Source organism: Rhinatrema bivittatum, chromosome 2 (genome assembly GCF_901001135.1).
Source record: "Rhinatrema bivittatum chromosome 2, aRhiBiv1.1, whole genome shotgun sequence".
Lineage (NCBI taxonomy): Eukaryota > Metazoa > Chordata > Amphibia > Gymnophiona > Rhinatrematidae > Rhinatrema > Rhinatrema bivittatum.
In genome coordinates, this window is record NC_042616.1 from 772732619 (window position 1) to 772760198 (window position 27580).

Sequence of the window (27580 nt, forward strand, 5' to 3'; positions counted from 1 at the left end):
AGACCTGGGCAAGGGGCGGCCCGCGGGCTGAATCCGGCCCGCCTACGGTCTGTGACCGGCCCGCCCACTGCTGAGAGCAGACGGAGAATGAGGCACGCTGCCTTCCCTCTGCAGGGAAGGCAGTGTGCCTTCCCTGCAGAGGGAAGGCACTGTTTTTTTTTTTACAGTGTTCGGTGGGGGGGGGGGGGGGGAGGGAGTGACTCGAGCGAAGACACGCTGCCCGATTGGCTGGTGCTGGGCAAGCCTTGCCCAGCACCGGCCAATCGGGCAGCGTGTCTTCGCTCGAGTTTCTTTCCTACCTACCTACCAGTTCCGCCTTTCGTGGTCTTTTTCAGGGGTCCCCAACCACCGGTCCGCGGCGCACGCTCCCAGTCTCTCCCGCTGCCGTTGCCGCTGGGCTGTCAGCACGTTCAAGCCCAGTGGGAACGGCAGCAGTATTAGAAGCTGTGGCACCCGCGGCTGGCCTTTTCTTCTTCCCGCGCCTGCACCCCCCCTCCCGTGACCCGGAACAGGAAGTGATACACGGAGCGGTGCGCGGGAAGGAGAAAGAGCCGTGCCGCGTCGGCTGCAGCGTCGGACCCCGAGCAATTGAAGCAGCCGGTAATCGAGAAAGGAGTCAGCAGCATGAGCCTCCCGCGGCCGATGGGATTCTTCTTTCTTGGCCTTCGGGGGCTGCTGCAGCTCCCATTTGTGCTCCGGTGGGGGGGGGAGAGGAAGTGAGAAAGAGAGAGAAGCAGCCAGCCAGCCTGTGTGTGATTGACTGGTCAGAGAGCTGATGTGTGTGTGTATGTGAGAGACAATGAAAGTGATTGCTCAGGGAGATGACTGATGTGTATGTGAGAGTGTGAGACATTAGTCAGGGAGGTGACTGATGTGTGTGTGTGTGAGAGAGAAAAAGCATGGAAGTGAGAAGTCTGGGTATGTGGGAAAGCATGAGCATAAGAAGCCTGGTGTTGTGGGAGTGAGAAACCTGGGTGAGTGTGCATGCATGAGAGAGAGAGACTGCTTGGTAAGGTGACTGTGTGTGTGAGAGAAAAAGACTGATGAGTGTGAATGTGAGAGAATGTGATTCAGGGAATGAGAAGCCTGTGCATGTAAAGAGTGAGCATGGGAGTGAGAAACCTGGGTATGTGTGAGACACATCATGGGAGGGAGAAGCCTGTATATCTGAAAGAGAACATGGGAGTGAGAGACTGGTGAGTGAGTGTGTGGGTGAGAGAGAGAGAGAGAGAGAGACAGAGAAAGTGATTATGAGTGAGAAGTCCATATATGTAAGAAGAACACGGGAGTGGGAAGCCTGTGTGTGTGTGTATGGCATGAGAGAAACTGTTCAGGAAGGTGACTGGTGTGTGTGCCAAAGACTGTTTGGGAGATGATTGGTGTGTGAGAGACAGAAACTGGTCATGGGGGCATGACTGGTATGGTGTGTGTGTGAGAGACATGGGCACTAAGGAAGAGGACCATAAGTATAGAGCTTAGCTTCTACTGCTGCTTCTGGTGTGTGCCACGGCCTGCAGGGAAGGGGAGTAGGAGAGGTGCTGGAGGGGGTAAGTAAAGATGGCTTTAAGTTTATTTTTCTTGACTGCCATTTTAATTGTGTGATGTCTGCTTTTTTGAAATATTTTATTGGTGTTTGGAGAATGTTTAATAGTTTTTATGAGTTTTTAATTGTTGGATGTTATTCTGTTCATAGCTGTTTTGAAACATTTATTCTGCTTATAGGTATAGTTTTACAATTATTTCTGTGTGGGGATCTATAGCTGCTTGCTATTCTGTTTTCCTAATAAGAGGTGTATTGGTTTTTAGGACCTGATTTAATATTTGTGGTGTTGCCTTTTCATAGATAGGGTTGCTCCTGTTTTGTATTCCATAATACAGGTGTAACTGTGTGTGGATTAGTTTATGTGCATTACTACAGATCCTGGGAGTATGTTAGGTCGGTTCTGTGTCTGTTACCGAGATGAGATATTTTGCTAGCATGTAAGCGTTTGTATCGGTCTTATTTGTTGTGTTTTCTCAGAGGACATGCATTGGTGGTAAACTGCTGTCTTTTCATAAGTAGGGCTATTGAGAACTGAGTTAATTATATTAGTCCGGCCCTCTAAAACCATCCCAATTTCTCATGCGGCCCCATGGGAAAATTAATTGCCCACCCCTGTTGTAGGGGATGCTTTTTCTCAGCAGGGACTGGGCATCTTGTTAAAATTGAAGAAAGGATGGATGGTGCAGCATACAAGGAGATACTGCAAGACAGCCTTCTTCAGTCTGCTAAAAAACTAAAACGTGGGAGAAAGTTCATCTTTCAGCAGGCAAAGCAACATAAAAGTGGCTAAAGAACAAAAAGATGAATGTTCTACAATGGCGAAGTCAAAGTCCAGATCTCAATCCAATCAAGAATCTGTGGTACTATTTGAAATTGCAGTCCATAAAGATCATCCAAAAAACCTGAACAACCTGGGGCAAATCTGCCAGAGAGAATGGGCAAAAATCACTTCCAAACAGTGTACAAAGCTGGTAGATGCTTACCTCCAACTTAAAGCAGTTATTGCAGCAAAAGGAGGTGCTACAAAGTACTAATCTGAATGGGGTTGAATACTTATGAGAGCAGCATATAAAAAAAAAAAATGCAGAGAAGTAATGACTTTGAAAGTGTACTTTTAAGAGCATACTGATTTGCAATAGACATACTGTTTAGAACAACCTGTGTAAGTGTAATTTGTAATCCAAACAAATCTGCTGGACTTTATAGTGGTGAAATACTTTAGGAAACCATTGTATCCAGGAACTATAGTTTACAAATAAAATGCAAAATACAAACAGCAACTATATTTTCAATTCAGAGATATTGACTGGTACAGAGAGCCCATACCGCCTTTTTACAGTGCCCAACCTATTTAGCTAGAATAAGTGCTGAGATTTTTATTTAGAAATAAGATGTGCGCACATTTATGCCAAAAGACATGAAAACCTATTTTTGTGTATAAGGAAAACTATTTTAAACATAGGATCCTTTATATTTCTGTCATATAACATTAGGCAGTTCATGCATTCCCCCACCCCCAAACAGAACAAAACTGAAAATGTAGAAAATGTTGTCATGGGTCAAAATGATGCACATATGTATGCTAACATGCATCAATGAAATACTAGTTAGGAAAATCAGTAGTTTTAGAGTGCAAAATATTCTGAATTGAAGAGAAGAATAAAGGCACAAAACATGCAACCGGTGACAAGATTCAAGATTTACTAGTAATTGTATGTAGCCCCTCTTATAAGTAGAGCTAGAAGGCAGGGACACACTCAGTACCAGGGCTTAGTCCATACATTACTCCTGAGGGAATTCTGCACAAAGCAGAATTTCCCTCCTGTATCCAAGGCCCTATGCAGCCGGAAAGAGGCAGGCAGCATCATCAATGTTGGCTGCAGGGAAGGGAGGAAAGCAATCAGGAGGCATCACCATCAGCCTGCACAACCCAGCAGAGAGCTAGGTGGTATCTGCTTTGGCTACGCAAGTGAGAATCAGGTAATGTCATTTTCCCACATGGCTGGAAAGAAGCAGGCAACATCAACGTCAATGTCAGCCGCGCAGATGAAAGGTAGACCATGTAAGTGTCAGTCCATGTGGGCCAGAGAGGCAAACAGTGTTAGCTCTACATGCAAGAAGCAGACATCACTATTTTTCCCATGCAGCCTGGAAGGAGATAGACAATAAGGTGCCAGACATTATGGCGTGGGGAAGAGAAAGCAGAGAGTTGGGAATGGAGGAAAGGCGGCAATGAGCCAGTATGAACATGGAGAGGGGTGCAAAGAGCAAGTAAGGGATGGAGAAGGTTGGACCTGGAGAGGAATCGGGCCTTAGGAAAGTCAGAGTTAGTGCAGAGTGCCTGATCCAGGGGAGAGATAGTACAGAGGGCATTTGGCCCATAGGAGAGACACACAGCGAAAGGGGGGGGAGGGGGGGTCAGACTGGGAGGTAGATTGCAGTAGAGAGAGAAACTCTGGAAGTGGAGGTCTGTGGGGGGGGGGGGGGGGGGGGGGAGAGATAGAATGGAAGGGATCAGCCTGGAGGGGGAAGAGAGAGATAGTAGAGAATTGAGGAGTTGAGCAAGGGCAGAGAGAAAAAGGGACAGACTGTACTCCTAGGGGAATTCTCTCAAAATATTTAAAACTCTGCATCTGATCCAGCCTCTCTCAACCAGGGTTCCCTTGAGAGATCATGAATGAAAAAGCAAATAAACCATTCTTTGAACTTCACACATCATCCTGCCATTCACAGGAAAGCAATGGCCATTTTGCTGCAGTTTCAACTTCTTAAATGTGTGAGCAAGCTTTACCTTGTTTAACAAGCTTCACGAATAAGGACAGAAATCATCTCATTTTAGTTCAAGATGAAATTCATAAGTGCTTATCTCAAATTTGACACAGAATTAAGTATTTGTGGAGCAACAGACAAACACAGGTTTCACATTAAAAATAAGGAACGAAATTTACTTCTTTAGTTTCAAACACACTTTTTATGTATATACAAGCCTACAAAAGATCAAGAGTTTTTAAAGTTTATGGAGGGGAAACTAAACCTAAAAGGCAAGTTTTCCAAAATAAACAGATCCACAGAAAAATACTCTACTCAAAAGAGCACTGAAATTCATAAAAGGGTAGATTTTAAATGGCCTGTGCACATAAATCCCGGGCCTTGCGAGCACCGGGCGAGTTTTCGAAGAGGCCCAGCCACACGCGTAAATGCCGGTGCGTGAATAAGTGCCAGGCCTCTTCGAAGGGGCGGGGCGGGCCGGGACAGCACCATTGATCGCTGTTCCGAAGACCCAGCTGCCAGCGCACGCAACTTACTTCAGCTCGGGAACTTTAAGTTGTGAAACAAAGAAAAAGGTAGGGTTTAGGGGGTGGGTGGGGTGGGGTAGGAAAGTTCTCTCCCAGTCCGCTCCTTAATTGGAGTGGACCTGGAAGGAACTGGAAAAGGTTGAAATGCATCGCCGCACGGAAATTGCAAAATTCCCCTCCTTTGCGCGCGCAGCCGATGGATTTTCTGACTTGCGCACGCCGGTGCGCCCATGGTAGAAAATCGGCACGTCTGAGTGTGAACCAGGAAGCGCGTGCACATGGACGTGTGCGCTCAGTGTGGAAAATCTACCCCTATCTACATCTTACTGATTGTGCTAACATGCCTTGAGCTAAAAATATATTTTTATGCAGGAGTTCCCCGACACCTGAAATTATTTCAAGGGTTCCTCCATGGTAAAAAGTTTGAGAACGGCTGATCCGAGTAAACACTTTTCAGTATTACATTTCATTAATTATTCAAAGACTGATATATATTAGGTTATTTTGACCAATATGAAGTTTGCAGAATTCCCCTGGCATGGATCCTCAAAAAAAAGGGTTAAGTGCTCACATGAGGAGGGGTGAGGGGGATGCGCACTGGCTGGCCAATCAAGTAAGAAAAAAGTATGACTACACTGTCTGGGCTCAGCATTGCAGAGGCGCTACAAACTCAGGAGGAAAGGAGTATACTGTGTCATATGCATGGCAAGGCTTAGCCATATATTTCTTTCAACATGCCAAGGAGAAAAGCCGCTTTCACTACAATGGGCCCAAACAAAGGAGGAGTTGCAGTGGTATTCCACAACCCAGGAAAAACAAGTTTGCTTACCGTAAATGGTGTTTTCCTTAGATAGCAGATGAATTAGCCATGCTGTCTGGGGGGGTACATCCTCCATGCCACTAGGTGGCGGAGCTCTCCAAGATCACCCAAAGTCTCTTTTTAGTGAAGTGCTCCTTCTTGTATATTCCCTTGCCTCCTCCAGGCTCCTCAGTCCGTGTCAAAGCAAGACGATATGCAATGCCGGAACTGTCCAGGGAGGCGGGCGGGTCAGCATGGCTAATTCATCTGCTATCTACGGAAAACAACGTTTACAGTAAGCAAACTTGCTTTTTTCCATAGATAAGCAGCTGAATTAGCCATGCTGTCTGGGAGTCCCCAGCTGAAGTATTGAGCACGTTATTCCATGCGAGTATAGTAACTAAAGCAGCCATAGCACACACTTGATATGCTTTGGATGTGGAAGATAGGGATTCTGAACGTTTTTGATAGCAGAAACGTATACAGTTGGAAAGCCAGGATGACAACGTTCTTTTGGAAACAGGTAGTCCTGGTGCGTTTGGTTTGAAGGAGAGGAAGAACTGGGAGGCTCTATTTGAGTGTGGTTTTTTTTTTGTTTTGGGTTTTTTTTTGTTTTTTTATAGTAAGCGAGTGTCATTTACAGTCCAATGAATGAATACGATGTTCACTTTCTCTCTCTCGTGAGGTTTCAGGTGGAAAGTCAGGAAGGTAATAGTCTGGTTCAAATGAAAGGAGGAGGCCACTTTAGGAAGAAAGTTAATGGACCAAGGCTTGAAGTTCGCTGATTCACCTTGCAGATGTGAGGGCAACTAAAAATAGTACCTTCCAGGAAAGGTATCTAGGATGACAAGTGTCCAGCGGTTCGAAAGGTGGTAGCATAAGCTGTTCCAGAACTGGGTTGATATCCCACGGTATTGGTGGTTTCCTTAAAGGGGGTCGTAGATGTAGTACGCCCTTCATAAATCTGGAGACAAGAGAATGACAGGATAGAGGTTCTCCGTCGAGAGAAGTGTGATAACCTGCTATTGCACCGAGGTGAACACGAAGAGAGGCGGTGGCCAGACCTTTCGTGTAAAGCAGGTGAAGGTAAGTCAGAAGACGTTCTGGTGGACAGGTGAATGGGTCTGTGTCCATTGAGGAACACCAGGATGCGTAACGCGCCCATTTGCGTTGGTAGCTTAGTCGCGTTGATGGTTTCCTGGATGATATCAGAATGTCTTGCAGTTGAGGATACATTTTTGAAAGGGTAACATATTCTGCTCAACTTGTCTGCTTTGGCATTGTTGATTCCCAGTAGGTACGTGGCTTGTAGGGAGATTCCTTTGTTGTGAGCCCAGTCCAGAATCTCTATCGCTTCTTTGCAAATGTTCTATGAACCGGACCCTCCTCCTTTGTTTATGTAAAACATTGCCATTTGGTTGTCTGTATGAATCATGACAAGATGGTGTTGTAGATTGTGTTCGAAAGCTCAAAGGGCATTTTTGATAGCCAGATGTTCTAAGAGTTTTATGTGATGATTTTGTTCCTGTTTGGACCACAGTCCTCGAGTCTGTAGGTTGGTAAGATGGGCTCCCCACCCTGTGGGAGAGGCATCTGTGGTACTAGTTGATGGTGAGGGGGTCTTAGCGGTGAGCCCTCTGTCAATGCTGGTGGGGTTACCCACCAGCGAAGGTCTGTTTTCATGCTGGTTGTCAGGGTCACTGGAGCAGAAAGTAGGTTTAGGAATGGAGACCATTGATTCTTTAGGCCCCATTGTAGGCGATGGATATGAGGTCGTGTGGGTGGAACAACATACGTACTCGCTGCCATATGACCCAGTATGGTTAGGATTTGACGTGCTGAAGTTGTTGTGAGGTCTAATAGATGGTGGGCTAGTGTAATGAGTTAGAGCTCGAGGCTGTGGCAGGAAAGCTCTGTCTTGAATGGTGTCTATATAAGCCCCGATGAATTGCAACGTTTGGGTAGGTTGAAAGTTTGACTTTTCGTAGTTTATTGAAAGTCCCAGATTGTCCAGGCACTTGATCATGCGAATTAGATTGTCCCGCAGGAGAGAAGGATTGGGGGCCACTAGTAGCCAATCGTCGAGATAAGGAAATATCTGAAACCCCTGTCGACAGAGGTGTGCCACCACTACCGCTAGACATTTTGTGAAGACTCTGGGGGCGGAAGAGAGCCCAAATGGGAGAACTTTGTACTGAAAATCTCTTTTTTCCACTTGAAAACAGAGGTAATGCCAAGATTTGGGATGCACTGGTATGTGGGCATACGCATCCTTTAAATCTAGGGAGCACATCCAGTCCTTGGGTTATAGGAAAGGAAGAATGGATTTGAGAAGTCATTTTGAATTTCTCTCTACGTGCTTGTTGAGGAAGCATAGGTCCAGAATTGGTCGAAGTCCTCCAGATTTTTGGGGATGAGGAAGTATTGTGAATAGAACCCCTTCTGATATTGGGATTACGGTAACTCCTGTATACAGTGTTGTTGAAGTAGTTGGTTGACTTCTTGAAGAAGAGTTTCGTTGGATGTGGGAAACACAATGCGAAGTTGAGAGAGTAACACTCTCTTATTATAGTAAGAACCCATAAATCCGATGTTATGTTGCTCCATTCTGAAAGAAAGTGGGACAGCCGTCCTCCTACTTTCTGGGTTGGTAGTGGTGGTCGGGTTAATCCTAAAAACTTCATTGGCTTTTAGGTGGTTGAGGATCTGCGAGTTGGCGTGGTTGGCGGGGAGCGCGAGGGTGTTGGCGTGAAGCTTGTTGCTGATAAGGTTGCTGTCGGTTCGTTTGGTATTGTTGAGGCCAGTAAGTGGTGTAAGGAATATGTGCGCCTAGGGTAAGATTTCTTATACGAACCCTTGCTGTAGTTACACGATGTTAGGTTCCATATTAGGAACTACCACCCAGGAAAAAGATCTAGGCGTCATAGTGGATAATACTTTGAAATCATCGGCTCAGTGTGCTACAGCAGTCAAAAAAGCAAAACAGAATGTTAGTAATTATTAAGAAGGGAATGGTTAACAAAAATGAAAACTGTCATAATGCCTCTGTATCGCTCCATGGTGAGACCGCACCTTGAACACTGTGTACAATTTTGGTCGCCACATCTCAAAAAAGATATACCGGTAGTTGTGATGGAGAAGGTGCAGAGGCGACCAAAATTATAAAGGGGATGGAACAGCTCCCCTATAAGGAAAGGCTGAAGAGGCTAGGGCTGTTAAGCTTGGAGAAGAGACGGCTGAGGGGGGATATGATAGAGGTCTTTAAAATAATGAAAGGTCTTGAAAGAGTAGATGTGAATTGGTTATTTACACTTTCCCCATAATAAAAGGAATATGGAGCACTCCATGAAGTTAGACTTTCATGTGCTACTTGCTTTTTCACTCAACACACAGTCTCTTCTGTCCCTTTCCGAACTGGGGGAGCTTTATGGAATTTCTGAGGCAGAAGTTTTTCCCTACCTGCAGATGAGACATTATGTGGGCTCTCTTCCATCACATGTCAGGCAAGCCTCCCATTTTCATGCATTGGATTCCATTTTTTCATTTGCACGGGAACAGGCACCTTCATTGTCCCAGTATTATAAAAGACTCAAACAATTGACAGTAGTGGACACTTGTTCTATTCTAGTTGAACGATGGAATGGAGATGGGGTCTTCACGATTAACTGTGAACTCATATTTTAGAGAAATGCAATACAAATTTTTCCGGAGAAGTTATGTGTCTGCACAGGGGGCGTTCCATCTAAGAATTTCAGCCTCCCCAGCCTGTGCCCGTTGTGGGAATGCACGGGGCACCCTGTCTCATGCTTTTTGGGAATGCCCCACTGTTCATCATATGTGGGGTAGGCTGGTTCGTTATTTGGAGAGCTTATTGGGGGTCACTATTCCGGTGTCCCCCCTATGGCTTCTTTTTGGTTGCATTTCTCCATTAGTATTCGAGGTTTGGGAACCCGCTTGCTTATCCAAAAGGCGTGTTTGGTGGGGAAGAAAGTTATTTTATTGCATTGGCGAGATGTCTCTTCTCCTTCATATTGGACCTGGCGCAACTGTTTCACCGAATGATGCTCCTGGATGAGGCGACCATGCGCCTTTCTCCACGTCACAGAAAGCGTTTTCTTGATGTTTGGGACATTTATCTGCAATCTTTACCACAGCGTGTACGAAGCTCGATTCTCAATGAGTGACTGTAACATGATCTTCAAGGACTGAGCCCTATTTATGCTAATGTTTGCTTTTCTATTTTTGTATTGTTTGGCCTGGTGAATGTTTAGGGTTCCCTTTGTGGTGCCCGGACTTAATAGGGGGACTCGGGGAAGGGGGGGAGGGGGTAACTGGTACTTTCTGTAGTTTTTGTACCTTTATAAAGGAAGGTGGCGAAGAACCACACCACCTCCCTTTGTATGACCTTTTTATAAAACAATAAAAACCGTTTCTAACTAGTATCATCCGCAAATTTGATAACCTCACTCGTCGTTTATAGCACAACCCCCTCATTTATATATATATATATATATATATATGTGTGTGTGTGTGAGATCTGGAAAGGAATACGAGTGAGGTTGTCAAATTTGCGGATGATACTAAATTATTCAGAGTAGTTAAACCACAAGCGGATTGTGATACATTACAGGAGGACCTTACAAGACTGGAAGATTGGGCATCCAAATTGCAGATGAAATTTAATGTGGACAAGGGCAAGGTGTTGCATATAGGGAAAAATAACCCTTGCTGTAGTTACACGATGTTAGGTTCCAGGAAAAAGATCTAGGCATCATAGTCATAGTGGATAATACTTTAAAATCGTCGGCTCAGTGTGCTGCAGCAATCAAAAAAGCAAACAGAATGTTAGGAATTATTAGGAAGGGAATGGTTAATAAAACAGAAAATGTCATAATGCCTCTACCGTGTTTCCCCGATAGTAAGACACCCCTGATAGTAAGACGTAGTGGGAATTTTAGGGGGGTCGGCTAATGTAAGACATCCCCCGAAAGTAAGACGTAGTAAAAAAATTATTTTTAAATACCTGTCGGAGGGCCGCGTGGGTCCAGGCGGCTGGCGGCGGGAGCCGGGTGGTCGCGTGTTACCGTAAATCTAGGCCGCGGGCGGGTGGGCGCTTGTTCCAGGCAGCGGGTGGACGCGCGTTAAATCTAGGCCGCGGGCGGGTGGGCGCTTGTTCCAGGGGGCGGGTGGACGCGCGTTAGTTCGAGATGGCCGGCGGGCGGCGGGTGGTCGCGTGTTAAATCTAGGCCGCGGGCGGGTGGGCGCTTGTTCCAGGCGGCGGCGGCGGGGGGGGCGGGTGGACGCGCGTTAGTTCGAGACGGCCGGCGGGTGGTCGCGTGTTAAATCTAGGCCGGGTCGCACAGGCGCGCATTCATTCACTGCCGGTGGGGCAGCCCCCACCGGCAGTGAATGAATGCGCGCCTGTGCGACCCCTGCGATTCGATGCTCAAGGCAGTCACATGCCGTGACGTCACGGCAGGTGACTGCCTTGAGCATCAAATCGCAGGGGTCGCATTCATTCACTGCCGGTGGGGGCTGCCCCACCGGCAGTGAATGAATGCGCGCCTGTGCGACCCGGCCTAGATTTAACACGCGACCACCCGCCGCCCGTCTCGAACTAACGCGCGTCCACCCGCCCCCCCCCCCCCCCCCCCCCGCCGCCTGGAACAAGCGCCCACCCACAGCCTAGATTTAACACGCGACCACCCGCCGGCCGTCTCGAACTAACGCGCGTCCACCCGCCGCCTGGAACAAGCGCCCACCCGCCCGCGGCCTAGATTTAACGCGCGTCCACCCGCCCCCCCGCCGCCGCCACCGCCTGGAACAAGCGCCCACCCGCCCGCGGCCTAGATTTACGGTAACACGCGACCACCCGGCTCCCGCCGCCAGCCGCCTGGACCCACGCGGCCCTCCGACAGGTATTTAAAAAATTCGACTGTTTTTCCAATATAAGACATACCCTGAAAGTAAGACATAGTGGGACTTTTGGGGGTAAAAAGAAAGTAAGACGCTGTCTTATATTCGGGGAAACACGGTATATCGCTCCATGGTGAGACCGCACCTGGAATAGTGTGTACAATTCTGGTCGCTGTATCTCAAAAAAGATATAATTGTGATGGAGAAGGTACAGAGAAGGGCAAACCAAAATGATAAAGAGGATGGACTAGCTCCCCTATAAGGAAAGGCTGAAGAGGTTAAGGCTGTTCAGCTTGGAGAAGAGATGGCTAAGGGGGGATATGATAGAGGTCTCTAAGATCATGAAAGGTCTTGAATGAGTAGATGTGAATCGTTTATTTACACTTTCGAATAATAGAAGGACTAGGGGACATTCCATGAAGTTAGCAAGTAGCACCTTTAAAGACTAATCAGAGTCCAATATCCTGTATCCTAGCAAATGGATACCTTTCCAATGATGTTCACTTAGCGCGTGGAGTAAGACAGGGCTGTTCACTATCCCCCCTACTCTATATCTTAGCTATTGACCCACTACTGCGAAAATTGGACCAGAGCACTTCTATCAAAGGTTTCGGAGGTCCACACCATATCTTCAAAATTGCAGCCTTTGCTGACGAAGTCTTAGTCTTTATCACCCAACCGACACATTCGCTACCTGAAGTACTAAACTTGCAACATCAGTATGGACAGTTCGCAGGTCTAAAAATAAACCTAGACAAGTCCGAGGTCATAGACGTCACGGGTACAGTTCGATACACCTGGGCAGGCGAATTCCCACTACGTTGGGTGTCCAAGGAACTCAAATACTTAGGCATTCGAATTCCCACAAACATAAATCTTCTTTATATGGCCAATATAAAGCCATTACTAGAACAAACTGCAATAAAATTACGTCAATGGACATCTCTGCCCCTTTCGCTCACTGGACGGGATCCAACTGGTCAAAATGATTTTGCTACCTAAGTGGCTCTACATTCTGCAAATGACCCCTCTGTGGCTCACCAAGCAAGATCACAAGAGATTCACGAAGGATCTGCGGCTATTTCTCTGGCGAGGTAAAAGAGCGCGTTTACCCATGGCAGTATTGACCGCATCAACAGATACGGGGGGTATGGGTTGTCCAGACTTGCTCAACTATAACAGCCTGCACACTTCGATATGTAAATGACTGGCTATTCTCTACATCAAGGTTTGTCCCTTATAAACATCTTCTAGAATGGTATGGCGTTTCGTCTCTGAACCCATTAGTGCATCTACCATCTACAATGATCCCAGCGCCCATCAAAAATTATACGCTTCTACGTACTTGCCGGAAAGCATGGATCATTGCACTAAGTATCAACAACCCACACGCATGAGTCCCTTATTACAGATAACGGGGAACCCACTTTTTGAACCCGGATTTTATAAAGGTCCATTTCACAAATGGCAAGCCGCTGGACTTACTTATGTCCACCAACTCTTTGAGGCGCATACTGGACGAATATTAACCTTTCCAGAATTGCAAACCGCTTATAAGTTAACAAATTCGGATCAATTTGCCTACCAACAAGTAAGCCACTTCATCCGAAGTCTTGGATTTACTGCGCAAACTCTTCAGATTTCTCAGAAGATCCAGGATTTAACACAGCCAGGCCTAAGAAATCTTCCATATCCAAACTGACCAAGTCCTTACTAGCCATCACACATCCGACATTCCTTGATACACTCTTTAATAAATGGAAATACTGGGCACCATGCACGATCACACTGGACGACTTCAAACGCAGCATGGCAGCAACATATGAAATCTCTGATAATGTACTCCTCCGAGAAGCTCACTACAAATTCTTGTGGCAAATGTATATGCCACCCACCCGAGCATACCATATGCGTATTGTCTCCACCAACAAATGTCTCAAGTGCAAGGCAGCAGAGGGAGATTATTACCATTGCTTTTGGGACTGCAAGGACATTTTGCACTTCTGGGAACAGCTCTGTAACTCCTGCTCTCAATTATTACATAAACGTATACCTCTTACCCCTACTGTATGGCTTTTTGGAACCCTGCCGAATATGCTTCGATCCTCGAGTGATTCCGAATGGCTATTCTTACAAAAAGCAGGTCTTTTGGGAAAAAAATCCATACTACAACACTGGACAGTTAATCTTCCACCAAACCACAAACAGTGGTTCAAACAAATGATACATTTGTGCACGACGGAACTTGCAGTGGCACGGACCTTGTCTGCAAAGACCTCTGCTCTAGTGTCATCCACATGGTCTCCTTTAACGGACTACTTATCACCAACAATCCTTTCCCATACCAGCATACCGTAATGACAACTAAGCAACTGTATAGCAGAAAATTGGAACCCTGCAAAGGACACAAACAATTTTTTCGTATCCTTGATCAATACTACACCTAAGTAGAACACCCGGTGATGGACTACATTAAATACCTTCTACCTTCAACATGATATACATGATTTCCTTTTTGGGCACTATGGCGTGATGTGATGTGTTATTGAACTAATACGTCTGTTGGGGCTGTTATATGCCTTGCCTATCACCAATTGTGGATATGTGGGTTATTGATTAGTTTTCTTTGTAGTCTGCTGTACTCTCACGACCTAGCTGGAACTGGGGGAGGGGAAAAGGGACTAAATGAAAGGAAATGTTTGACCTAATTAGTTCACTAATGGCAGTCTTCACGCTGTAGTTTTACTAAAGTTTAATAACAAAGTTGTTTGTACAATGTACCAATGATGTATTCACTACTTTACTTGTGTATAATATGCCATCTGTCTTATGAGTATTTCTCACCATTGTTAATATTATGGCAAATGTTTTCTAAAAAATCAATAAAATATAGTTTCAAAAAAAAGACTAATCAGAGAAAATTATTTTTCACTCAACGCACAATAAAGCTCTGGAATTTGTTGCCAGAGAATGTGGTTAGTGCAGTTAGTGTAGCTGGGTTCAAAAAAGGTTTGGATAAGTTCTTGGAGAAGTCCATTAACTGCTATTAATCAAATTTAGTTACGGAATAGCCACTGTTATTAAATGAATCAGTGGCATGGGATCTTCTTAGTATTTGGGTAACTGCCAGGTTCTTGTGGCCTGGTTTGGCCTCTGTTGGAAACAGGATGCTGGGTTTGATGGACCCTTGGTCTGACCCAGCATGGCATGTTCTTATGTTCTTAATTAAGCTCTGGAATTTGTTGCCAGAGAATGTAGTTAGTGCAGTTAATATAGCTGGGTTTAAAACAGGTTTGGATAAGTTCTTGGAGGAGAAGTCCATTTACTGCTATTAATCAAGCTGAGTTAGGGAATGGCCTCTGCTATTACAGGCATCAGCGTAGGATCTTCTTAGCTTTTGGGTACTTGCCAGGTTCTTGTGGCCTGGTTTGGCCTCTGTTGGAAACAGGATGCTGGGCTTGATGGACCCTTGGTGATTCCTTATGTTCTTAAGATTCACAGTTCACGAGGTTTATCTAGTGTGAGTCTATGCTAGTAGTGGGAGAAAACGACACTTGAAGACTGAGCATCCATTTTCCCAGCCCGCTTTACAGCCTTCTCTCCCATGCATCTGATGCAGAGGCGGTGCCAGGGATGCACATTTTTCCCTAGCACCACCCCCTCATTTAAATATTGAATCGCGCACCCAGAAGAGGCTGGGTGCGCGTTAGGAAAATGAGCGCTCAACACAAGAGGGCCCGTTTTCTACGCACAATTATTGCATCTACCCCTAATTTGTCCAACTTACTTCCTGTTACAATGCCAAGATTAACTCTAGTTAATCTCTGACTTTCAAAAAGTCAAAATTTTGACAAAAGCATTGAGATTGTTTAAAAGTTGTAACATGTTACAAATTTAGCAAGTTAGGAATACAAAAGCAAAACAAAATCAAAACTCAACTGATCCTCAAGAAAGGTAACACCATATAACACAATGACATTTTCTATTCCAATGTACAAAAAACCAGGCTGTAAAATTTAAATTGCCTCTCATCTCATCTTTTCCTTCAGATTATAAATTCTAGACAGCAGAGGAAAAAGTTAATATTGTAACATTCAGAAAATGATGGTAGATGAAGACTGCCCAAACCAATGAGACCACTGCTCCTACCTACTCTATAACCACAGACTTCCTGATCTCTGGTATCACTTTCACATAACTATGGATCTATCTTCATGTATATCTTCTTGAACTCCAAAACCATTTTTGTGTATGTACCCCTCCCCCCAACATACTCCATCAAGAAACTATTCAATGCATCCATCACACTTCGGTAAAATAAAAGAACTAAAATCTCATGGCAGTTAAGGTAAAATATTTGCAAAAATGAACATGAATAAAGATTTCAGACTCAAGATATATATACTTACCAAAGTTTTAATTAATTAAATTATTTTTCCTAATGTGCTTATGTGAAAAATTTTTAGAGAGAGTCTCAGACTTTTTATATGGCCAATATGGATTCACACAGTGGGCATACATTTACCAGAAAAAGATTTTAGGCCAATTTTGATCTAACAAGTATTACTATAAAAAAAAGTTTGGATTTAGATTCCTTGTGGATTGAGCCCCTAAAAAGTAGCACATCCACATGACTAGTAACTGCATGCCTCAGTTCTCAAAGAAATGTTTTGGGTGGCATCAGAATACAGCCTCTTGCAGCCACAATAAAATTGTTATACTCTGTTTTAGCAGAATTCTTCATCCGTAATGGTCCCCCATGAAAGTATTGGATTAGAAGATCTAATCATTTATCATATACTTCTTTATTCAAGTGAATGAATGAGAGTTTGTGCTGGGGGAGGGGATGGAATGTGAAGCTGAGGTGATAACTAGGTCAAGTCTATTCAAAATGGAACTACTTTATTTTACAATGCAAACTAAGCTAATATACTAAGAAAAAATTTTATTGTATGTCTTATATAGTAAAATCATGTCCCAATATGGCTTACAAGAACCTCTTTGGTACATTTGCAATTAGAGCCTATAGAATACTTGACCCACCGTAATATTCAAATCTGACAAAATACTATATACATGAATCCAAAAATTCTTGCAACTATTTTTTTTTGCACATTTCCATAAATCCCAAAAGAGGCCATTATTACGAACATGAAGTACGATAATGCTGATTTAGCACGAAGCCATAACTTTCCCTGTGATCCCTTCAAACCTATCTTTTTAAGCTTTATCCCCAACTACAGCCCTTTTCATTTCTAAAGTCACCTTGCAGCTTGTACTGCACCCAAAGTCCCTCTTCAGTAAGAACAGCATTTTGAGTAAAATCAAGAAATGAAAACAATGTCTTTTCTTTGCTAACCAGACAAAGAAAAATTTAATGCAGTACATTCCTGTGGAGTGCAAAGAGATTACTTCTTTCTCCAGAAAACCACCATGAGAAAATGACAGCTTTGAAAGGACAGTGAGGTTTTACAGTGGCATCAACAGAAAAATATGTCTTACTTAAACCCTAGTCTAAACCTTCCCTGCCAACACAAATGTGGATGTTTTGTTGTTCGGTGTCATCCCAAAACATTAACTATCCGAATTTAAACCTAGTAAGGGCAATGCCAAAAAATCAACCTTGGCTGGCAACAGAAACGGTCAGAGAACCAATCCCCTCCTGCCCCCACTCCCAAGTGTTAGGAAAGGTACTACCAGTGAGCCAACCCCACCCCCCTGTCGCCACTCCCAAGATTGAGCAAGGGTACCTCTCTAGAGAGCAAACACTCCTTCCTCTCTCCCCCAAAAGTGAGCAAGGACACCGCTAGACAGACAATACTCCCTCCCCACTCCAAGAGAGAGGAAGGGCACTGCTAGAGAGCCCATACTCTCCCCCCGACCGAGCAAGGGCACCGCTAAGGGGCCCATGCAACCCCCCTCCCCAAGAGTAAACAAGGGCACCGCTAGAAAGCCGGTAATCACGACTCACACCCCACCCCCCCAGACTGAGCAAAGCAACCGCTACAGAGCCCATACTTCCCCGTCTCCCGCGCCCAGAGACTGAGCAAGGGCACCGCTGGAGAGCCAATCCTCAGGCAAGCATCAGCACAGGCCAGACACAGGATAAGACGGAATGCGTTTGTCCCGGCCCGCAGGACAGCGCTTACCTCCTCCAGCACCGTCACCGAGTTCCTGCAGCTCTGCAGCCGGGTGGTGAAGCTCGACGTGGTCGGAGAGTTGTAATCTTCCGTCGTCTCGGCGATGAACTCGGAGACGGATATCTGGTCCGGCATCCTGCCGGTAAGCAAGCGGTAGAGAACCACGAGGCAAAAAAAAAAAAAAAATAAGATGCACAAGTCAGACGCAATGGTTTGGTTTCCAAATTAAAAAAAAAAGGCTGATTCTGTGTTTGTTTAAGGGTGAGGCTAATCCATCCCCCTCCCCCCTTCTATGAGATGGTCGGCTGCAGTGTCACTGTCCTCCTCCTCCGCGATCAATAATCTCTTCACTTCCCCCAACAGAAAAAGAAACTATATATACCAAAAAAGAAAAAATAATTACACGCCGCTGAGAGTAATAACAATATTAAGAGGCGACACCCCACAGCCCTCCTGAAGTCTTTAATGAAGCGAAAATGCCAGAAACTGCTCCCGCGCGGGTGCCTGCTCCCCGGTCAGCGCGGGACTTCAAGAAAAGACGCCGTCATGCCCTACTCCGGCACCGGGCTGGAGCTGCAAACGCTGCTATCGCCGGCGCCCAGGCCGCTCCTGCCACATTTCTTTCTTCCTCAGGCAGCTGAAAGAGCTCTGTTTAGGATAATGTTTCCTTAGTTTAAAGGGTATTGAGTTTCTGGCAAGGAGGGGGGAGAAGCCGAAGAAGAGGAGATACAAGAGGCAGCCGTTAAATTTGTGTATGAGCTGGCTATGAGGGGGATGGGGTGGGTTACAGTTATTGTTGTCGCTGTGCAAAAAAAAAAAAAAAAAAAATTTTGGAAGTTTTTCCTCAGGAATGAGTCTCGCGACTCCCCTCGTGCGCGCGCGCGCGCGCATCCCGTATCCTCCCCAGACAGCGGAGCGGTGCGTCTGTTCTTGCTCGCTCACGCGTGCGCGCGCTCTTCACCCTTGGCTTCTATACAACATATATAACTGTTAACACGCGAGGTCGCGCGCCTCTTCGATCACGGGGACCGAAAAGAGGAAGGACTCTGCGCGTTGTCTTTGGGGGTGGCCAACGCGAAATGAGAAGGAAAAAAAAAAAGGGGGTGGGCGGGCCCCAAGGGTTGGTAGAGAAAGAGAATCTCCAGCAATATTGCACGCGCCTTGCTCCCTCCCCTCCCAGTGGCTTGCGTCTGTGCGCCGACCTTAGATGCTGTGAGCCGTCTGCCTGCCGGCTTGCTTTTGCTAGGAGGGAGGGGGCGTCGCATGCGGCACTAATTTACCATGATTATTTATAATCTCACTAACCATCCGACTCCTCTGTTTTTACAGCTGTGTATCAGAAATATGTTTGTTTTTCACTGGCCCGCGTTGTAGTTATTTTGTGGGTTTCTGGTGGTGTAGGCTCACTGTTACAGTGGATGAGGATGGGGAAGGGCGGGGACAACGCCAGCTTTTTAGTATTGCATGCCTTGCGAGTCATTTTTCGTGTTGAAGCTGGAGCGGACGGAACATTTATTTCATCAGGGAACCCTCGCAGAAACCGGCTGGTCATGTGCTAGTGGTAGATACAGTAGCTACTGAATCATCAAATGCTAAGGCGGGGAAGGAGTGCCTTATATGTCGCACATCAATAAAGCTGCTGACCAGAGCAATTGGGATCTGTACTGGCATGAATCTTTTAGTTTATTTAATGTAAAAAAAGAAAAGGAAATCTTTTTTTAGAGCTCTACCTGATCGTATGCTTCTTGGTAAATGTATGGTCCAAAATATTTTTGAGGGTTTTTTTCCCCTAACCTAAGCTGCATAAAATGGACTATTTTCACATTTGCTGCTCTTTAAACCATCTGCTCCATGGCAGTTCAACAATAGACTTTAGTGTGTCCATCATTTCCTCTTTAAAATGTCCCTTAATGGAGTTTTCAAATGTCAACCTGACTCATTCTAGTTCTTTAGGTCTGTTCATTGATAGTATAGCATTTTGAGTGAAGATGAGAATGCAAATTATTCTAGCAAAATATTGGCATTAGTAAAATCAACTGCCACCCAGAAAGGGACAGTTCAATGAACTGCTGACTTATTATTCTATGTGTCACAATCTAAGTAGCCAGAGTGTAATTTGAAAAGTAAGTATGTTTATCACAGCTGTACAATTTCTCATCCCTAAATACACAAAATCATATACTAAATATTTAATACATATATTTTTCAAGTATTAGAGATGAACATTATCAGTAAATCAGATGTTAGGAACAATGTAGTAACTTTTTTGAGTTTGAGAAGTATGCCTGAACACAGAAGACCAAAATGGAGAAGGAAATCCCCAGAATCCTCTGCGTGTCTTTGGCCTGCCTGAGCTGAATGGACTCTGAGTGACTTACAGAATGTCCTTGGCTATCTATGGAGGCAAGCTGGCACCAGACAGGTGATGTCTATTCATAGAGTCACCACAGGGAAGCTTCAGGCACTATTCTCAGGAGTTTGTAATCCACACAGTTACAGACGTGTTGATTGTCTTGACCAGTTAGAGTTTACCAGGACAAAGAAAGTCATGGGAAATGGGCTACACATCCTGGGAAGCCAATCAGGATAGTTAGTGATGATTTAATCATGCAGTTGACATCACAACTTATGTAAATGATCCTTTGGGCAGTCATGCAAGTCTCTAGAACCTTCTACCCTGTATTTGAATGTTATCTATAAAACAAGGATCACTTTCTGTTTACTAGGAGATGCTGGTCAGATTGTAAGACGAAGGGCACCCAGTACCCAGCATCTCCCGAGAACACTTATATTGACTAATAAAAAAATATATTATACTTTTACTGAGTCTAAGTGTTCTTGTGTCCCTGGCCATAAGCATAGAGTAAGCTTTAACAAGTTGGAGAAGAAAAATACAGGTCAGGAGATCACAGATAAGAACAAGAGATTCAGTACACCCAAAATAAATTTGACCCCTGTAAAGTAAATATCAGGAAAAAGCATAATAGCAACTGTTTTGAAAGGATATATTCACAAGATGCTCATCAAAAAAGATATAGGGCATGACCTTAAGAAAGATGCTCAACAAGACTTTTTCACCTAGATTTTTATACCATTCTCATTCGCCGCAGACCCTCCAAACCTAAGCCCAGGCCTGAGTTTTGCCATTATCCTATCAATGGGAGTGTAGGGGAAATTCAAGCCACCATTTTATTTAATTTATTTAATTTAATACCTTTTCTATACTGGTGTTAGTGTGTACATCTCATCGGTTTACATCATAACAAAATGCTTAGAAAATACATTTAACAGGGGTACAACATGGTAAGGGCAGGTGCACGCAAGGAAAGCATAGAAATACAGCGCAACTGGCGAGAGGTTCTTAATATAAGTAACTATTGGTATATATCATGTTAGATAATGTATATAATAGCATACAATTTTTGATATTATGTACAAGAGTGTAATCAAAGAGTACAATGGTGTTAGCGGAGGTGGGTTGTGGATTTGGGGGAGGCAGCTTGTGGCAGGTAGATGGTTATCTACCTGCCACAAGCATATCTTAAAGGAGCTTGTTCCCTCTGAATCAAGCAATGGAAGAAGGAGAGCAAAGCATTATGGATATTCTATATGAGACAGAACTGATCAATTCAAGCTTGCAGAAAGAATGCCTAGGTTATACTACTACTACTTAACGTTTTTATAGTTCTACATGGAACTATATGCCTCCAGACCTACGCTTGGAGCACTGTCCAAACACCTTTAAAAAAAAAGTTAAAAACCTGGTTGTTCAAACAAGCTTTCACTTAATCCCATCCTAGTCTCTGTCCTCACCCCCCAGGTATCATAACTCTAACAATGTAACCCTATTGCTACCTAACTTCCCTATAGACATTTCCGGTAAACCCCAACTATTATACATTGTAACTACAATTTGCTGCAGTAACTAGTGCTTTTTGACTGTCATACAGTTATGTAAATATAATATGTTATATAGTTGCTATCTCAACAAAGTTGTTTAAGTTTGCTGTATCCTTCCTTGCTATTACGCTCACTTGGTCTCTTAGACCGATCCTCATTCTCACCCCGTTCCTTACGATTCCGTTATTCCCTGTTAATTGTAACTTTATCCTTCCTTTCACCCTACTAGTTTTCTGGCTCCCCAGTTGTATGTGAACCGATGTGATATTCAATTGAATGTCGGTATATAAAAGTTATAAATAAATAAAATACACAGCACTGTACAAACATACAAAAAATCCCTGCTCAATAGAGTTTACAATCTAATAAGACAAATGTATAGGACAAGAGAATTGGGGTATTTCATAAAGCAAGACAATGGTTAAAAAGAAAAGAAAATTAACAAGATTAAAAGCAAACAATCAGGCACACGATTATACAAAATATCCTGGGCACTGTTTACCGTTAGTTATGCTAGAAACCAAAAAGCTTGATTACTAATTGAAGGACACTTCTCCGTAATGTCATTTTGAGACCATGCAGTTCTTTATGCTAAAACAAACTCTTTGTATAAAATGTGAAATAGTCAGAGAGCTGTGCATGACCCTAATCCAAATGCACTGGCCATGCATAAGAACATAAGAAATTGCCATGCTGGGTCAGACCAAGGGTCCATCAAGCCCAGCATCCTGTTTCCAACAGAGGCCAAAAGCATGTATTATGCATATTCATTTCTATAAAAGTGAGTTAAACATAGGAGCCAAAAAGCCTGCCATCAGAAAGCTCCTGTCAATACCAAGAGGCAACACTGATCTTCAGTGTTAGAAGACAGATGCTGATCTGAGATGCCTGCACCCAGTTGCTGAGCCTTCCAGATGTGCACACAGACAAATTCAGATGCAGATGTCTTAACAGAGTGAAGCTATTCCTCTCCCTAAAGTGCTGTTTGCCAGTGAGGTGAGAGAACAAACTTTTAACTTTTAAGCTCTGAAGTTACTCCTAGCTTTGAAGAAAATAGCCTGTAATTGCTCTAAATTAAATCTATGCAAACTTTTGGTCAATAAGCAGTTGTACTGCTTTAGAACTTGTGAAAGTGCACTTGTCTTTATTGATTTCCAAAAATGATTATACAAGTAAACCTTGCTATAGGAAACACATGGTAGAATAGTAAATGAAATATCTTAATATATCCAACCATTCATTAGACCACATCAAGGGGAAGTTGAAAACAGGAAAAAGATAATCAGAAAAATTCACAACTCTATATAAGGCCTACCCCGAGAAACTTCATGAGACTACAGTTTACTGATCAATATTAACATAGCTAGTTTCAAAAATCTTTCTAAATAAATGAGGTCTATAAAATATATATTTAGCACAAATGTTGCGCCCAGAGCCAAAACTTAGGGTTCTTTAAAATAAAAGTTTTAAAAGAACCTTGGTTTTCCTCATATCGGGAAAGAAGGAAATATTTTGACCTGAAAAGGACTTATTAGCAATATGAAAGAATAACTTCATTGTCCATTGTTTTTTGTTTGTTTTTGTATCTCTTTATTCCTTTTACTCAGTCTGAAACATAGTTATATATGCAACTAAACAGGAATGAGTATACAACAATTTTCCCCTTTCCCTGACCTCCAGTACCACCCTCCTCCAGTTCCCCCCCCCCCCCCCCCCCGGAATAGTCCATGTGTACAGTAAAATGCGAGAGAAAGAGAAAAGATAATACTAGATTTACTATCTTGTTGATGGAGAGGGAGTAACCCATGGGTTGACACCGCCCTATGATCTTGGTTCACCTACCATCTGAAATCTGGCCTGCAGGGATGGAGCCAATTGGGCAATAAAAGGTCCCCAAGTGCTAGAGAAATGTTTAGTCACTCTGTCCCTACATCCCAAGCACCAGGATTTAAAGTCTAGCATTAGGAGGTCTAACATTTCGGCATGCCACAATGGATAAGTGGGGGCATCGACTGTCACCCAACGTATCAAAATACATCTCCGTGCGACACAGACCTTTTGTCACCAGTAAACCGGTGCATTCAGAACCCAGCTTCTCTACTCCAATTCCCAACCTACAGAGGGCAGCCTGTTCTGGTATCTTGCATTGTAATTTGTCATGAAAGAACCCTCGAACCTGTGTCCAGAATTGCTTTAGAGGAGGACAGTCCCAAAAATTATGGCGAAGTGTCGCAATAGGCTCCCCGCATCTCCGACAACTGGAACTTTCAATGAAATTCATCAAATGGGCCTTGTGAGGAGAAATTACAATTCTGTGTAAAATACATAGGTGTTCTCTAGCAAGCGTGGAAATGATGGCACGATTGAGCAGTATCAAACTATCTTGTAAGTCATCTTTCTCTAAGTTTACCCCTAAATCATGGCGCCATACCGAAGCTACAGCCTGCATAGTATTATATGTGATAATAGAGTGAAGAAATGTATAGGATGTCGCCAGAGAGTGTTTCTCCCCCGCGATATAGACCCATAAGTCTTTGAAAGGGCCCTGAGCCTTAGGTAGAAAAGTGTGAGTTAAGCAGTGTGGAAATAAAGCTACAAAGTTGCAGGTAGTGCAAAAAGTCCTGAGCCTGAAAATTAAACTGATCTCTGCAATGCTGGAAAGAGAATGTGCACCCGTGCACAAAGTCAATAAATGATTACAATTTATCCCTCCCCATCATGGAGTGCGTGGTTAAAAAAAAAAGGGGGGGGGGGTGTGGGCCCCAGCCAAGAACCTGGGGTTCCCACAGGTCGGCAGCCAGGGCGAGGAGTTCCATGGCAAGGACAGCGACTTTCGTAAAATATGCCAGCCGTATTGCATATACTGAAAAAGCATATTATTCTCATGTAGAGAAGAAACCTCATCAGGCCCAGCATGTAGCAGAAAAATCATTGTCCAAAAATTACCAAGAGAGTAGATTTTTCTAAAGTTTCAGAACTAGACTGATCTAAAAAAGCAGAACTATCCACAACTTAGACCAGAGGAAACATGTTAATTAACTTCAGAATTTTTAGCAGGCAAATAATACACTTTTATGAAATCAGAAGACCCTGAGGATGTCCAAATAGAACTTTCTCAGTATCTCCAAGGGAAAGACCAAAGAACATCAAGGAATATTCAGAAATCTAAAATTGCACCTTCCATTAGGAATCTTTAGTATTGGCAACTTCAAATTCCTGAAACTTAGAACATTTGGTAACCAGTTCCACCAGCTTCCCAGAATGTTCCATTATTTTCTGAGAATGATTAGACAAATTAGAGGAAAGACCTTGTATGACAGAAGCCAATGAATCAAAGTTGATAGAAACAGATTGGTCAAGCTTGGAGTTTTCAAAGTTATTATAGCTGGCTTCTCTGTTGATAAATATAATCCAGCTTTATATCCTGGAGATCTAGCTAAAAACAAGCCCCCAGGTTTAAAGAACTCCCCACCCCCAGAGGGGTTGAAGAAATAACCCCTTCACTCCTCCTGAGAGTACCTCTGACAGCTGATACAGAAGCCAAAGGGGGTGAGACCTGGCATGGCTGAGAGAGACAACAGACTCCTGATAGAGTTAGACACTTCAAGTTCAAGTGAACCCGACATACCTAGTGAATAAAAAGTCTCCAAAGTCAGTTAAGAAGAGGGCCCTATTTGGGTCAGATGAATATGGGTGTTTCCCTTCCCTTTGTTACCCATTAGCAACTAGAAAAGCAACATGTGTGGAGCCTGGCGAAACCTTTTCCCAGAGGTGTGTGACCCCAGCATGCCGGCAGCACCACACCGCTGTGCCTCTTAAGGGCTCCCAGCTCTCTCTGATAACGGGGCGGGAATCGGCATCTCAGAGAGGGAGGAATCAGGCCAGCAAGCTGGAATCACCACCACTCCTCTGGAGGTAATACTGCTGTGTGCCTCTTAAGGGCTCCCAGCTTTCACTGATGGCATTGCGGCAGGAATCGGTGTCGCAGAGAGGGAGGGATCAGGCAGGTAAGCCGGCATCACCACTGCTCCTCCCGAGGTAATACCACTGTGTGCTTCCTCTTAAGGTCTCCCAGCTTTCACTGATGACAGGGTGGAATTTGGCATCACAGAGAGAGAGAGACCAGGCCGGCAAGCTGGAATCACCACTGCTCTTTGCCACATTTTAAGTGTTTAAATCATGGAAGCAACAGCTATATTAATTATATTTTAATTAATATAACTAATAAATCTTGACAAATCAAATCTGAAATTAGAGTTTCGATTTGGTAAATAAATAAACTAAAATAGATATTCTTAGGGATTTGTATTTTTTTTCTTGCTTGAGAAAAATAGTACTCCTTTCACTGTGACACATACTGACTACTCACAACAACAGATACAATTACTGCATGCACTCATTTCTCAGGTACCCAAGTTAATGCACATACTGTATATATCAGTCACATGGAGGCATCCATCCAACCAGACATGTTGTCCCAGGAAGTGTACTGTCTGTTGGGTGCCAAAATCCAAGACATTATGGAGAGATTGCTGAAAATCCTCTATTTGATGCTGCTGATCCATGTTACACAAATTATACTACAGGTACCATGCAGATCTATCTAAAGTGACTTCATGGCTCGGAGAGAGGGTAAATAGAGAGCTATACAAGTGGTATTTTCCTCCATCCTCACAGCCAAGGAGAAAGGCCCAGATGGGGATGCTTACATTCTGGAGATGAACAAATGATTGCATAGATTGTGTCAACAAGAGTGTTTTGACTTTCTTGACCATGAGATGATGCTTTAAGAATTGCTGAGCAAAGATGAGGTTCACCTGTCGAAGAAGGGGCATAACATCTTCAACACAGACTGGCAAACCTACTGAGGAGGGCTTTAAACTGGGATTGTTGGGGAAGGGTGAACAAAACCCTAAGGTAAGTAAAACAAATACTTATATAGAGATAGGAAAAAAGGGCAACATGTGGAAAGCTATATACACTAACGCTGATAATATGTGAAATAAAGTCTCGGATCTAGAGGCAATCCTGTAAGAGGCTGACTTGGATTAGTGGCTGTCACAGAGATGTGGTACACAGAAAACCATGCCTGGGATTTAGTTATATTGTGTTACAATCTATTTAAGAAGGACCAGGTAGGAAGGAACAGAGGAGGCATGGCACTATAAAATTGAAAGTGAGGTAAACCTCATTGATTTTCAGAAAAGTATATTAATAAGGAGTTAACTTAAAGTAGTTAATGTGATAGGGCTGGATGGAATACATTCAATAGTATTAAGGTAAATTAGAAAAGTTCTGACAGAGGGGAGTCCAAGATGGCCGCCCTGTAGATGAGACGTGAATAACCTCGCTCCGTGGTTATACTCTCAATTTGCCTTTTTTGAATTTTACCTTAAAATTATTTCCTATGCCGCATACAAAATGAAAGGCAAAATTGAAGCCATCTATTACCTCTACTCCAAATTTGGATCTCAGCCAGCCACAAATCGAGAGTTTGTTCGCTGGCCCTGTGAGGACGTTGCCGGTGGGAGGAAACGCAGAGATCCCCAATGCGGAGCAGGCCTCGGGGACCCAGGTAGAGGAAACATCCCTCAGCCCCGGCACACCGGAAGCCCCAGAACCACCATCTGAAATCTTCAGTTTTTCTGGAGTCGCCACAGTCGAGTGGCTGGAAGGGAAAATGGTAGGGGTGTGCATTCGTTTTCAACGCATATGTAAAACGCGACTTTTTTTTTTTTAACTTAAAAAAGTGATGAGGCGAAAACGTTCGGATTTCCAACTTATTCAACATCGCCGACGTCACGTGCTCCTCGCAAAGGAATACAGAAATGGCGTCCTGACTCCCCGCTGGACCACCAGGGAGTTTTGGTAAGTCTTGGGGGGGGGATTAAGGAGGGTGAGGGGTTTAAATTTTTATTTAGGGAACCGGTGCACGTATGGACATAGCCTCAACTTATGGAATTCTACATATGTCCATATTGGCCGA

The 27580-nt window shown here is 44.0% G+C and overlaps 1 protein-coding gene and 1 long non-coding RNA gene across 10 annotated transcripts in view; one reads left to right on the forward strand and one right to left on the reverse strand.

Annotated features, from left to right (window-relative positions):
• The window catches only part of ASAP1 (ArfGAP with SH3 domain, ankyrin repeat and PH domain 1), a 975348-nt gene that overhangs the window by 857072 nt on the left and 90696 nt on the right, over window positions 1-27580 (reverse strand). For 7 of the 9 annotated variants that reach the window (XM_029592039.1, XM_029592032.1, XM_029592035.1 and 4 more), the window contains exon 3: window positions 17704-17830. In XM_029592039.1, the coding sequence (XP_029447899.1) occupies window positions 17704-17830 (127 nt within the window). Of the gene's footprint in view, window positions 1-17703; window positions 17831-18097; window positions 18735-18896; window positions 18946-27580 lie in introns of those variants that run through there. The other 2 variants (XM_029592034.1, XM_029592033.1) reach the window with 2 other exon arrangements.
• LOC115085714 overlaps window positions 17705-27580 on the forward strand; it is a 50267-nt gene continuing 40391 nt past the window's right edge. The window contains exon 1 of the long non-coding RNA XR_003854934.1: window positions 17705-17836. This is a non-coding gene — a long non-coding RNA (uncharacterized LOC115085714). The remainder of the gene's footprint in view (window positions 17837-27580) is intronic.